The sequence below is a fragment of the Zootoca vivipara genome, chromosome 13 (genome assembly GCF_963506605.1).
Source record: "Zootoca vivipara chromosome 13, rZooViv1.1, whole genome shotgun sequence".
In the NCBI taxonomy this organism is placed as follows: Eukaryota; Metazoa; Chordata; class Lepidosauria; order Squamata; family Lacertidae; genus Zootoca; species Zootoca vivipara.
Window position 1 is genome coordinate 29,250,561 of NC_083288.1, and position 14,957 is coordinate 29,265,517.

Consider the following 14,957-nt stretch of genomic DNA (forward strand, 5'->3'; position numbering starts at 1 on the left):
TCAGAAGCATCTGTCTCAATGCGTAGGGGCGCGTCCTGCACCACATGGAACAGGTTTTGGTCTGAGGCGAACACTCTCTTGAGGCTTTCGAACGCTGCTTGCGCCTCTGGTGTCCACTTGAACTTCTGCTTGCCTCTCAGGCAGTCCGTGATGGGAGCCGTAACGCGAGAGAAGTTCTTGATGAACTTCCTGTAGAAGTTAGCGAAGCCTAGTAGGCGTTGGGCATCTTTGCGCGTCCTGGGGCTGTGCCAGTCCAGGATGGCCTGCACCTTGTCCTTGTCCATCGCCAGCCCCTTGTCTGACAGCTTGTAGCCCAGGAAGTCCACCTCTTTGGTGTGAAACTTGCACTTCTCCAGCTTCACATACAGGTGGTTCTCCTTCAGGCGTTGCAACACCTCTCTGACATCTTTCACATGCTGCACTGGGTCATTCGAGTAGATAAGGATGTCATCTAGGAAGACCAAGCATTTCCTGAAGAGGAGGGACCCCAGGACGTGGTGCATGAAGGCCTGGAAGCATGCTGAGCCCCCTTGCAAACCGAAGGGCATCACCAGATATTCAAAAGAGCCCAGAGGCGTGAACATCGTGGTTTTCCATTCATCTCCTTCCCGGATCCTGATCAAGTTGTACGCCCCCCTTAGGTCCAGCTTGGTGAAAATCTTGCCCCTGCGTGCCGCTGTCAGGAGATCATCCACTCTGGGCATGGGGAAAGCCACGGGCTCTGTCACCGAATTCAGCCGTCTAAAGTCCACCACAAGACGGCGCTGTTGCGTGTCTTTCTTGTCCACCCAGAAGACCGGGCTGCCCCCTGCTGCCTTGCTTTCCCTTATGAACCCCCGCTTGAGGTTCTTGTCGATGAAAGCGCGCAGATCCTCCAGCTCCTGGTCTGACATGGCGTACAGCTTGGCTGGGGGTATCGTCGCCCCTGGCACCAGGTTGATCTGGCAGTCAAAAGGCCTGTGCGGGGGTAGGTGGTCGGACTCCGCTTCGCTGAAGACCTCCTGCAGGTCCCAGTACTGCTTGGGTATTGCCTCACCCCCTTTGATATGCATGGTGGCCACCGTGGCTATCGGAGGCCCCTCCCCTGGTTGGTGCTGCATGCAATGTTCCAGACAAAAGTCTGACCCAAACGTGATGCACCTCTGGTGCCAACTGATGGAGGGGTCGTGGCGCGCCAGCCAGCTCATGCCCAAGACGATGGGGGGGTCTGAGATGGTGGTGACGTTGAACGCCAGTGTCTCTGAGTGCCTTCCCACCGTCATTCTCATGGGGGGGGTTTGATGTGTGATGGCCCCTCCCAGCAGCTCCCTGCCGTCAATGGTGGCTACGTGCAGAGGAAAATCCAACTGCAAAAGCTGGATTTGGTGCTCTTCTGCAAAGCTTCTCGAGAAGAAGTTGGCGGACGCCCCACTGTCAATTAAGGCGAGGACCGTCAGGGGATAGCCATTTGGGAGCGTTAGCGTCACTTCTAGAACCACTCCTGCTCTGGGAGGGGTGGGCTGGCTCTGCACCTCTCTGTGCGGGTGGGCGGGCTGGGGCTGTTGTCTGCTGACTGTGCCTGGCTGCTGCCCCTTGTCTCCTGCAGCCAGGCTTTCCCGTTTCCCTGCTGTGGTGCTGCGTCAGTGGGGGAGGGCACCACCGTTCCCGCCTTTCCTTGCCACTCCCTGCGATGTGGGCAGTCTCTGACGAGATGCTGGGGTGAGTTGCAGAGAAAGCAATTCCCGCCCCTTCCCTCCTTGCGTCTTGGCGCCGCTGGGGTTTGAAAAGCCCGCGCGCGCGCGCTATCAATCTGCATGGGCTCCTGGTCCTGGCTGGCTCCAGGCGTGGCCTGAAAGGGTTGTTGAGGGAGTGGCTTCTCCTGCGACCGTGGGAACCAAGCCCGCTTTGCGCGCGTCGCTTGCTTGTCGTTCCACCGGGATTCCTGCCTCACCCCCACCGCCAGAGCTGCTTTGCTCAGCTGATCCATAGTACTGGGCTTTGGACCTCTCGAGAGTTCATCCTTCACCTCCTCGCTCAAACCCAAGTAAAACGCAGCTTGCATGGGAGGCGAATCCAAAACCCACCCCAGTTTGTGCACCAGCATGGTGAATTTCGCCCAATATGCGCGAACTGTCATATTTCCTTGGCGTAAATTATGCAGTTCCTCCTTAGTCTGGTCCAAATGACTATCGGACGAATACATCGTCCTCAAACCTTCTAGAAATTGTTGGACATTTTTCATGCAAGGATTCTTGGTTGCGATTAATGGTCTTAGCCACTCCCTGGCTGCTCCGGTGAGATGTTCCACAATAAACGCTACTCTGTGCTCATCATCGGGGAACTCATTCTGGTGCAGCTCAAGAGCATACACGATCTCAGTCTCAAAGCCCTGAAACTCCTTCGGGTCTCCATTGAACTTGCTTACAAGGGTCCCTGCTCTCCTTCCTGGCAGCACTTGGACTTGGGGAGCCCCTCCCGCCTTGTTTTTCTCTGCATCCAGCTTGTTTTGGAGGTCTACCGCCACCGCCCTTAAATGCTGCTCTTTTTCCTGGAGCTCTCTCACCTGTTCCGCAAGTTGTAGCCGGTCGTCCTGGACCTTCTTAGTCTCCTCTTTAGCTGCCTTCAATTCTCCCTGCGCCTGCAGCGACAGCTGTTGCAGTTCTAGCTGGGCTTGCTCAGCGATCTGCCGCCACTTCTCCGCCTCGGACACGCTCATCCCGGCAACTCCGAAGTAGCCCAAAAATGATTAGGAGGTTGCTGTCACAGTGGCCGGAGTGGACTGCTTCAGAGTAACGACGCTACGCAGCTCTGCATTTTATTCTTTTATTGGTGCTGCGTATTTACAGTGCTCAAGTCATTGCTATTTACACGGAGCGATGTTGTCAGTCGGTTTCAGAACCTCCTAATGGCTTTTGGCGCGTCTTTCTCCAACACAAAAGCTTTGGCAGACCCATCCTCTTGCCCCTCCTCTTCCTGCGTAATTCTGGAGTTGGAGGGATGGGTCTTCCCCCCTTGCTTGCCCCTTCCTGTCCCACCTGGGACCCTGGCTCCTCTACCTTGCCTGAGCCTCGGACACGACTTCCTGCTTCCCCACTGGAATCGGAACTCTCCCTGCTTTCCCCTTTGCTCGGGGACGGGCTTGAACTCAGGAGGGGAGGGACTTCGCGATATCCCCTGTCCCTCACAGAATCTATCCGGGCTAGAAGAACTTACTGCAAAATCATAAAGTTTCCATTCCTGCAACAATGAGCAAAATACACTAGCAAGTTGTTACTTTTGTGGGATAATGTTGGTATAATGAATAAAAAGCAAGGAGCAGAGTTTGGAATAACAATACAATCCTTTGCATATCCTCTCAAAAAGTAAACCCATCAGAGTTCAGTGGACATACTCCAAGGTAGTACTTTTCTGTTAGTTAGTTAGCTTGCTTGCTTGCTTGCTTTTAAAGTAAGGTGCTGGAATTAATATCTTGAAAAAATCTAAAATGCATCTCCCACTCTTCCTATGTCATTCCATCTTCTCTATTGAATTTGTGATGAACTTTTAATTAAAATACCATGGTTTCTAAAAGTGCTGGAACTACATACTGCTGTGTGCTGTCAGAAAAAGCATCCTGTCTCTGAGGTAAGTGGGTATAAAATTACACACTAGGACACAGGTTTTAACACTGCAGAGGTTCCCAAAACTTGATAAAAGCATTAACTTCCTTTAGAAACCTCTTTACTTTTGCAGTGTGTTCTTCCAATCCAGATACCTCCCTAACCTCAAATAAACAGGCAGTAGTAACATGCAAGTTACATGAAGAAGGATGGGCAGCTACCATTTCGATCGACCAAACCTTTCCTTCTGATATCTACATTAAGACACCAACCACACACCTCAGGATGCTAGTGCCTCTTGCATTTACCTAGTTGGGAGACAGGGAAGCCCAGTAATTTTTGATGGACTTTACCTCCAACTACTTGTCTACATGATGGCAGTCTGCCAGAGATTGAATCTTAGAATATTTACATGGAAATCATGTGGTCTGCCATTGAGCTATATCACCTCATGTGCTGGTATGAACATCAGATAGATGATAGATAGATGATAGAGATAGATAGATAGATAGATAGATAGATAGATAGATAGATAGATAGATAGATAGATAGATAGATTTTGTAATTACTCACTTTCTTTGTCGACTGAGTCATCCATGCTTACATGTCCATCGAAGAAGAAAAATAAAATTATTTACAGTATGATGGCTACTGCCAGACCATCATGGACCAGTTCTTGTAAGGAAAATCATACGTGTTATGTGTTTCCTATAGGTTCTGTAATAACAGGTACATGAACAAGTTACCAGTAAGCACACAATAAAAAGGACAATAAAATAAGTCTGGAATTTAGCATGTCTGCCTTTCTTGTTGAAACATGGAGAGTTAAGTGGCATAAATCCATGTGTGAATTCTGTGTGGAAAGGAGCACTTAAGTTCTAGATTTAACATATTTTTTATCCACTAGCAATCTAAAACCCCATGTGTCTAGCGATGAATCCTGCTAAGAGTAAAGTCTGCTCTGACCTCCATAAAGCACTAGAGCAGCTTGCTAAAAAGACTGTTTCCAACATCAAGTGTTTTGAAAAACTAACCTATTTGATTTTAAAATTAGTCCCTGCAATGGCAAAGAAAATGGCAACCTCAGCCCTTCTTCCTGTCGCTCTATATGCATCAAAAGATGTCTATTCAACCCCCACACAACCTGAATAAATAAACAAACTAATTAATTAAAAAAAGTCATTGGAGGCCCAGTTAGTATGGATATTACTCTTGGGGCGATGCTGAGGGGTATGATGCATACTTCAAAATATTCTAGAGTTATGAAGTGGGAAGCATAGCAAGGAAGGGTGACCAAGATAGGGAGTTAGTGGCAAGAATGTGGTCTCCTGAGTCTAAGGCATCATAACCATCAGCATTCAGAAGATATCACTGTGTGTCCAGGTGGCGACAGCCCCTGCCTCCAGGGATCATAAGGAAGGAATAAAGACTCTGACAACGTTATATGGAATTAAAAATTAGGCCACAACTTTATTAAACTTCTGAATGTAGGAAGACCTTGGCTTGGGCCTTGGGCGTGTATGCCTCCCAGCCCCCCCCCCAGCCAGGGGGAACTGGGGCTCATCAGGGTAAATGGGATATGGGGGTGCTCTGTGAGACATAAGTGTAGCAAGCAGCCAAGCCCATATCCCCGCACGCAAAGTAGTTCACTGACGATCTTTCAGTGTATGGCCCGTGACACCCATATATATAACCTCTTTAAGAGGGGGGCCCTGGAACACCGCCTCGGGGGGGAGTCACCACTTCATGCCCCTCCCATATAGGGAAGAAAAGACTAAAGGATTCCGCCCAAGGCCATAACCGCCAAAGTTGTGACGAATTGCTACAGGGAAGACAATACCTGCCAATGCAGGAAAATTTCTTCCCGGTCCTTCAACAGCAACCAGTCAAAGACTGTAGCAGCACCCGCTAAACAGGAAGAAAAAGTTAACTTGCAAACAATTAAACCTTTAAAAAGTGAGGGGAGGGAGGGTGAATCTCCAGAGCTGACTGCCTGGCTATCGTTGGCTCCACCCCCTATATATAAATGGGGCTGACCCTGCCTCCCAGCAAGAAACTTGATAACTGAGGATGGGCATGAACCTCCAAATAATAACCCTAAGAGGCAAGCCAGCCCCCTCTCTCCTAGAAAGTTCCCTGGGAACTGTAGCACCGCTCGCGATCCCGCAAAGGGCTCCCACATTAAAAAATGTGAATGCTCATTTCATCTGAGTTACACAGACCTCATGTAGGAGTTTTAGCTCTTTGCAAGCAGATTCTTTTGCATGCAGGAAGCTACTCATGGAGGGGCAGCACCATTTAGAATTGGACAGCTGCTAAGTGATAGAATCAGATCCTGCACAGTGTTGGTGGATTTCCTCCTGGCTTTTTATATGGTTAAAAAAAAAACCCTTTAACCTAACCCAAATGGCTTTGGGGATGGATTTGGGGTGAGGTGGGTGGACTCCAGACTAGACCAAGGCAAATCAGCCCAATCTTGGAGAAGGAAGAGCATAGATAAGGGCTTCAGGGCAGATTGAAACTATTCTGTCCCAACACACAATCAGAAATCCGTTTCTGCTTGCATGTAGTCCCTAGTTACAGAGGGCCTCCTCGATAGTGGCACCTGCCCTGTGGAACGCCCTCCCATCAGATGTCAAGGAAATAATCAATTATCTGAGTTATAGAAGACATCTGAAGACAACCCTGTTTAGAGACGTTTTTAATGCTTGATATTCTGTTGGGAGCCAACCAGAGGGGCTGGGAAAACCCAGCCATATGGTGGGGTATAAAATAATGATAATAATAATAATAATAATAATAATAATAATAATAATGATAATAATAATAAATAAATAAATTGAATTAAGTCCCCTTAATGCTTTGCTATGCTATATTTTAATAGAATAAAATCAGCATTGGTCATTTATAGACAAGATTAAACTGCACAAAATTATATTTAGAAATGTACTTTTCTCTATGTTGAAATTATTTTAGAATTATCCCACCCACTATTCCATTCCACTATAGGTTCATGCAGGAAGCATTGTGTCAAAGTACCTTCCAAGTGGATTTATGGAGATTGATACATGAACAAGATACTAAATGGTTGCTTTGGCTTATCAGAAATGTCAACCAGAAAAAATATATGTTGTTGATTAGTACAAGTTTACATGTGTAAGTATTAATGCCAAATGCCCTCTGTTGTAGAATAATACTGTTTAATTTCATAGATAAACATTTCTAACAACTTCTAAGAACTAATTAGCTGCAAAACTGTATTTCTTTCTTTGGCATATTACCCAGGAGTGCCAATGCTTTCATTAGTCCCAAGATATATTTTCTACCTAATTTCAAAATAATGAAAGGGAAAGGATTCTCTCTCTCTCTCTCTCTCTCTTTCTCTCTCTCTCTCTCTCCTCTCCCTCTCAACTTTACAAAAATTCCAAGAAGTGCTTAACCCGCATTCCCTGACTCATTAGTTCCTTGTGGAAACACACAACTGAATTCTTATTTTAAAATGTGGGTTGTATTAATTAGTCTCCTGGTAATTAAGTTCTGCTGAAATTCTTATGTTCATGCCTACTGTAATATTTTCTATTATCACAAGAGGTGATTCATTTTTGTCAAGGTGGTGGTGGGAGCAGGGGCGGAGGAAGGGGTGTGGTGGGGGTGGGTCACCCTGAGTGTCACCACTGGGGGTGAAAAAATGCTGGGCGGCACTCACTGCAGGGCCTGCAGCGTGCCCAAGCCACGCATCTCTCCTGGGAGTGATGCTGTGGCTAGGGCGCCCGCAGGCTCCACGCTGCCTCAAATAGTCCACCAGCTGCCTCCTCCTCAGCTGTAGGGCGGCTGAGTGGAAGGAGGTAGCCAGACTCCTTGGAGGCACCACGGAGCATCCTGCCCCAGCTTGCCCCATCCAGTGGGCAGCTGGCCCTGCTTCCAAGGGCGGCTGGCCCCACCCCTGGGTGCAGGGCACACGGGCCGCCCCAGGCACCCAATCGGCTTGCTCCGCTGCTGGGTGGGAGATCCTGAGCCATGTCCTGAGGCTCCTTTAGGCCATCATGCCCCACATGGCACAAGTAGTGGTCCCTCTCCTTGGGGTCAGTTTTGATGCCAAGCAAAGCACAGTAGGTCCTATCTGAGTTGGGTGCGACCACTCCACAGAATGTACCCTCCTGACAGATCTCCCCATCCTTCACCCAGGTGGCATCAATCTCCTTGGTGTAGAAGCTGTGGGCTTGGCAGAGGAGGGTCTTCACACCATCGTAGGTAGCCTTCCTGGTCACCATCACCTCTGGCTGCCTTGCCAAAGTCCATGAGTTTCTTAAATGACTCCAAGAAGAAATGACTCTGACAGAATGTACCCTCCTGACAGATCTCCCCATCCTTCACCCAGGTGGCATCAATCTCCTTGGTGTAGAAGCTGTGGGCTTGGCAGAGGAGGGTCTTCACACCATCGTAGGTAGCCTTCCTGGTCACCATCACCTCTGGCTGCCTTGCCAAAGTCCATGAGTTTCTTAAATGACTCCAAGCATTCCTCCTCTAAGTTGCCTTTCCAGGTCAGCGTGGTATTGCGTTCACACTCCAACTCCCCCTTGGTCACCTGAGCTGAAACCTCAGCTGCTGTCCAGGTCAGGGTCTTCTTGTCTTCTTCTTTTTTCATACTTTATTGAATCATTGTGAAATTCTACAATTATACAGTTATTCCATCACAGTTATAAAATAAAATCATTATAAGTTGCAGGTTTAACAAGTTCTCGTCTCTTATTTCCTTCTTGTCCAGGCTCATGAAGTTCTTCACATCATAGCCATACTTCATGAACCTTTCTCCAGGCCTATTTCCTCCCAAGCTCACAGCCAAATAAGCATTGTCAGCTGTGAAGTCCCCCACTCTGGTTAAAGTGTTTCTGCAATGTTTGTTTAAAGAAAACCAAAAGGTCTATCTTTAGTCATGTGATGAAATGTTGTGGGCATCTTCTCCTCAAATTTATCTGTGTCCTGAGGTGCGTACACACACACACACACACACACACACACACACACATTCTTCCATTCCCTTTTCCTCTGGGGATGTTGTCAGGGGTAGCAAGCAACATTCCCTAAGGAAAAGGTGAAACAGCATAAAGTTTGAAATAACAAAATCCAACAGTACTTATAACAGACTGGGGCAGGAAAACTATTTCATCTTCAGAAGGGTTGTGTTATTCTCTATAATTTGTGTAGGGATCAATTGTTTTGGGTTTTTTTTATTAACAATTAGCATTTGCTTTCATTCTTTAAAATCTGCAGTGGGAAAACTTTGTTATTACTTTGGTGTCGAGCTTATATATGATAAATGTGGAAGTGCAGTTACATTCAGGAACCACATGCAGTTTGCAATAATAAAAACCAACACCTTTGTAGATGAGAGGCATTATTCTAGACACATTATTTGACGTCGACATACACCTAGAAATCTTACCGGTGATTTTTCCTATGCATACAGAAGAACACTTAAGCATTTGCAAGGTAAGATAATTGTGATACATCCCTTTGCTCACTCTCACAACATAGACCTGTACCAACCATTTGTCAATTGAATGCTTACAGACATTTTAAACTGGGCTATTGTTTTCTAGAAAATGTGTATGATAATATAGATTTTATTTCTTATTCATTTCACATATGTCTAAGTAACATTTGCAGAATATAGGCTCCAATATAGCTCCACTATGCTTTAAACTATTGCATTGATATTTATTTATTTATTTATTTATTTATTTATTTATGAAGTGTTCATTTGATGGTTTCATAGAATCGACTACTTTTTCATAGCTAATTTCACAATACAGTTAAGATTGCCTTTGTAGACGGGAATAAAATGAAACTTGAGGAGCTCAACATTTTGAAACAAGAATTTTTGCACGATAGCAATAAAATTTATAAATTACTTTGAGGTTTGTTTGTTTTTACAATCCAGTGGTGTATTAATTTTATGAAATAAAAAAATTGGATATAGACTAAACTGATTCTCAAGGAAACCTACCTGTTGCAAAACTGATACTTTTCTCTCTCTTTTTACTCTGATAATTTACTTAATACTAAAATCTTGTGCAATAAAAGCTATTGAATTATAGTCTGGGATAGAAAACTTAATGTCATATGCAGCACAACTTTATCTATGATTACTTGTAGTACAACCTATTGTGACACTTACTCATAGCTAAATTTGCATTCACTTGCAACCCAATATTTTAGACATATTTCAATCCTTTAATAGTATTTATATTGTAGCTTGTTAAAATCTTCTACATATACTGTATTATACTTTGCACACACACACACACATACTTTTGTTACCTGATCATCAGGTAATAAGGATGGCAAAATATGTTTCATCATTTTAGTTTTTACACTTACATGCTTCACAGAAACAAAAAACACGATCCCATCCTTACAAAGCAAGATCAAGTAATACATACAATACAACTATCATTTGCTTTTCATTAAGGCACTTGTTTATGTACTATAACTCTGTGTGGAATATGGGTCTTTTGTTTATTATTTGCAATCGAGTTTACAATGCTAGTACTGATTATCATCCCTTCCCCTCCTTCATTCCTTCAGGATGTCATAACATGGAAACAGAGAATGTGACAAACGTCAGTGAATTTTTCCTGCTTGGATTTATGTATGAACCAAATGTGGAGATCATCCTCTTCATAGCTTTCCTTCTCATTTACCTGGTGACAGTGCTGGGGAATGCACTCATCATTGTGCTCATCTGCACCGATCATCGCCTTCACTCCCCTATGTATTTCTTCCTCAGCAACTTGTCCTTAATCGAGATACTCATGACAACTTGTGTCGTGCCTAAAATGTTAGCCAATCTCCTGGCTGAAAGAAAAACTATTTCATTTGGTGGTTGCTTTGCTCAGTCATACTTCTACTTCTTCATGGGTTCTACAGAGTTCATCCTTTTTGCTGCGATGTCCTTTGACCGCTATATGGCCATCTGCTACCCACTTAGGTATCCCACTCTCATGACTGGGAAAGTTTGTGTTAATATGGTGATTGGCTCTTGGATCGGTGGGTTCTTGTCTGTGTTCTTGTCAACTGTGCTGAAAGTGAGGTTGCCTTACTGTGGACCTAATGTTATTAATCACTATTTCTGTGACAGTGCCCCTTTGCTACACCTGGCCTGCATTGACATCAGCTTTATTGAGTTCATAGATTTCATTGGGTCTTTGCTTCTACTGCTTGGCTCTCTCTCATTCACTGCTGTTTCTTATGCCTACATAATCAGTACCATCCTCAAAATCCCTTCTGCAAAGGGTAGGGAGAAGGCCTTTGCCACCTGTGCATCCCACTTCACTGTTGTCTCCATGGGCTATGGAATATCCATTTTTGTTTATGTCAGGCCATCTCAGAGTGACACCATGAGCATGAACAAAGCATTAGCCATTTTCTCTGGCATCTTGACACCTTTATTGAACCCTTTCATCTTTAGTCTAAGGAATGAACAAATGAAAGAGGTGTTAAAAGATGTCCTAAAGAAGCTAAACTCCAGAATAAAAGATGACTAATGTACTATATACACCTTCAGAATACACACCTTACATTGAAGTTCACATTTTCAATATAACAGCACAGACTGTATTGTCTATAGTGCATATTGACTGGGTTTAATGTCTGTAGAGAATTGCCTTCTCCTACACTAATCTACGAGAAACTTCTTCTCTAACGATGCTCCCCACCACCTGAGGTTATGTGGGTTGTGAACTGAGAGTGAGAGTCTTTTCAGCCTTGGTCCAGAGGAGACTGATATACTGCCAGGTCCTCCTGTTCCTGTTCCTCTGTTCCTTGCAGCTGGATCCTCCTCCTCTTAAGGAGATCCTTTCCCCCAAGTGTTCCTTTGGTAATAGAGCAAAACAGGCAAACTGTTGTTTGTTAAGGGTGCTGGGAATTGTAGTTCTGTGAGGAGTGACTTACAGTTCCCAGGATTCTTTGAGGGAAGGCAATTCACTTTAAATGTATGGTGTGAATATGAAGAGATATATGGCACATGTACTGGGGACAGCAGTGATGGCACCCTACCGGCATCGCGCTGCCGGGGGTGGCGTGCTCCCATCACACACTTCTTCCTACGCCCCTTCATAGAAGTCATGAAATATATACATAAGTTATTTGTAGCTTAGTAGCAGGAAGTGTATTTATCTCAAAAGAAGTGATTTCTGCTAATTTTAACTCAATGCCTGCATAGCTGCCAAGTTATCCCCTTTTTAAAGGGATTTTCCCTTATGCTGAATAGGCTTCCTCGCGAGAAAAGGGAAAACTTGGCAGCTATGTGCCTGAAATGTTGGGTGTGTGTGTGAGAGAGAGATCCAGGCCAGAATGGCTTCCAGAAGCCCCTGTTTAGTGAGTATTCATGATTAGTTCATCTTGAGAATCCATTACTTTTACTATTCAATGAACACTCACATTTACTTATTTGAGGCAAAGAGATGCTATCCTACACTTTTCAGTACATTTTCACATTCACTTTGCTTATCACAAAAAGTCTGATCTTTTGGTGAAGTAGATTTGGATTGCAAGAACTCCAAATTAACTCCAATTGTGCAGGTTTATTTTGCCAGGATATTATTGAATCCCATCTGATATAGCAACAGTCTGGAAATGTCCTAAATTAGAACATCTAACATGTCAGTTATTTCAATAGAGTTGGTTTAAGCAATGCACATCTTTTGTTGTTGTGTTGTTGTTGTTGTTGTTTTCATTTTTAAAAAAATTATGTTCAAATAATACAATAATAAACATTTTATAACACAGTTCATATCCTTATTTACAATTATTTACAAGACGTTCTTTCAGCCTGTATTCTAAGAACAATTTGAACACTTAAAAATCCTCAAAGAATTAATGTAAGTTAGAAAACAAGTTAGAAAACAAGCAGAACTAAAAAACAACAAAACACACAAAGAAGAAAACAAAAACAAAAAAACCTTCCATTAATCCTCTGATTAAACTTCCTGTCAATCCCCAATGTATATCCTTATGTTTACGAATGAATGTGACCTATTTCAGGGGCATAGCCAGGATCAAAACTAGGGGGGGGGGGAAGCCATGGTCATTCAGGGGCGGGACCAAGGCATGGGAGGGGAGGGACCACAAAGTGGGAACATGGGCAGGGCTACAGGGCCAGCGGGCCTGGCGACATTGTGGCAGCGTCGGCGGCAGCGGCCACCTTGTGATTCTGGGGCTGGCAGCATCGGCGGCTACCCTGCTTGGCTGGAGAGGACGGGAGGGTCAGGCAGGCGAGAGGAGGTGGCAGGGCGGGCGAGGGCGAGGCAAGGCACAGCCGCAGTCACGACAGTGTGGGTCGTGGGTTCAAGCCCCACCTTAGGAAAAAATTCCTGCATTGCAGGGGGTTGGACTAGATGACCCTTGTGGTCCCTTCCGACTACAAGTCTATGATTCTATTGATATATTACTATAGCATATGCATCATTCTGCTTTCTTGAATTGTCCTACTCCTAGGCATAGCAGCCAACTCCTAGAGGCCTAGGTGCCTCCCTCCCCCATTACTGGTAAATACCGTATTTGAAAGAGTCACCCCCCCCCGTGTTGATGGGCTTTCTATGTGGGGCTTATCTGCCCCCCCCCCCCAGTATTTTATTAAGGATGGAAGAGGGAGGGAAGGAAGGAAGAAATAGAGAGAGGGATAACTCACATTTGTGGGTGCCTCTGCATGACACTGTGATGCTGGAACTCTGCAGCAAGAGGAAGATACTGGTACGCCTGTACAGGAGCCTTGTAAGCAGCTTTCTCTCTGCTTGATTTACAGCAGGCACATCCAACAGGTAGATTGTGATCTACCAGTAGATCACTGGATGTCTGTGGTAGATCACTGCTAGATCACTGGCACCCCTAAAAAAAGCTCACCCAAAATTTTTCTCCTCCCTAAAAAAAGGTGAACTATGACCTGATGCCCTAAACAAAAATGGGCCTCCCTCCCTCCTAAAATAAGCTCAACAAGTTTGACCCAAACCCCCCAAACAGGGCTCCCCTTCCTTAAGATAACTCAACAGCTTTGACCTGAACCCCTCAAAAGGGGGTAGATCTTTCCCAGTTTTTAACTCTGTGAGTAGATCAGAGTCTCTTGGGAGGTGGCCACCCCTGATTTACAGTATACAGATGCAGGAGGAGGGGCAGACTGGAACACCACTGCTTTTTATAAACATCACTGTGCCTATCAAAGGTACACCCCCTTTTCTTATTCACTTCCTTTTAGCCTTGCAGAGCCACCTTAGTCAAATTGAATCCTCTGCACCCTCATTAAATCGCCAATAGAACTCTTAATGCGATCCCTGAATTCTCATTAACAACTCCCACTGAAGAACAATAGGGTGAAGTGGTAGCTATTCTGTTCCATTGTCTTAACTGCTTAACTACCGCTAGCCACTTTGCTTTATTTATTTGATGTGTTTTTGTTACAGCTGTGTTCCCGCCCCGCCCCGCCCCCACAAGCGGAGACTGAGCTGCTCTTGCTAAAGCAAAGCCCTTTCCACTTCAGTTTTTGGAGGGGAAAAGTGCTGGTTATGGTGTGTAAAATACATTAATTTTTGCTTCTAGGGGGGGAGCTGCCCCCCTGCCCACGCCCACGACCTATTTGTTATACATTTATTTGCCTATTTTTTATTACATTCTTATACCAAACTGTACCCTTACTCCTCTTTAGTTAACTCATCTTCCCTCATCTTCATTCAAATGCCAGCATAGGTAGCGTGCCTTTACTGTATTTTTGGACTTATCTCTTATATCTGTCCCACTTTTCCATAAATTTTTGTTTGGAATTACCTCTCAGACTATTCATCAACAGTGCCATTTCAGCAAATTCTCTTAATTTATTTTGCCATTCCATTAGGGTCGGGACTTCCTTTTCCCTTTTCCTTTATGTCCCCCCCCCCCTTTCCCTTTATGTCTGTTAAGACCTGTGCTTTATTCTTGGTCTTCTTCCTGCCCAAATAAATTTTGAGATTTCTTTCTGCCAATTGTCAATACTTACCGTCCTCCCTATAACCAGAATGGTTTGAAACAGAAATAGCATTTTTGGTTGGGTATTTAATTTAATCGCCGAAATCCAGCCCCAGAATGATAATTTTAGCTTACTCCACCTCTCCATATCCTTTTTGATTCCTGCCCAACACTTCACATAGTTGCCTTCATAAAGATTGATATTTTTTGGTGTCAGCCAGATTCCCATGTATTTAATTTTTGAATATACTTTTAATTGTGTTAACTTTTCAATTTCTTTTCATTTACTAATAATTTGGTATTATTGTAGTTCAACAATAAATTTGGTTTTATTGTAGTTCAACAATAAATTTGGTTTTATTGTAGTTCAACCTAAATCTGGAA

General features: G+C 44.5%; 1 protein-coding gene and 1 pseudogene across 1 annotated transcript; one reads left to right on the forward strand and one right to left on the reverse strand.

The window, feature by feature from the left end:
• Positions 1 to 4,275: 4,275 nt before the first annotated feature.
• Positions 4,276 to 9,941, reverse strand: LOC118077871 (major histocompatibility complex class I-related gene protein-like; annotated as a pseudogene).
• Positions 9,942 to 10,177: 236 nt separating this feature from the next.
• On the forward strand, positions 10,178 to 11,125 carry LOC118077872 (olfactory receptor 6M1-like). The gene has a single exon (XM_035101599.2). The coding sequence runs from the start codon at positions 10,178 to 10,180 to the stop codon at positions 11,123 to 11,125; it is 948 nt and encodes a 315-aa protein (XP_034957490.2).
• The last annotated feature ends 3,832 nt before the right edge of the window (positions 11,126 to 14,957 follow it).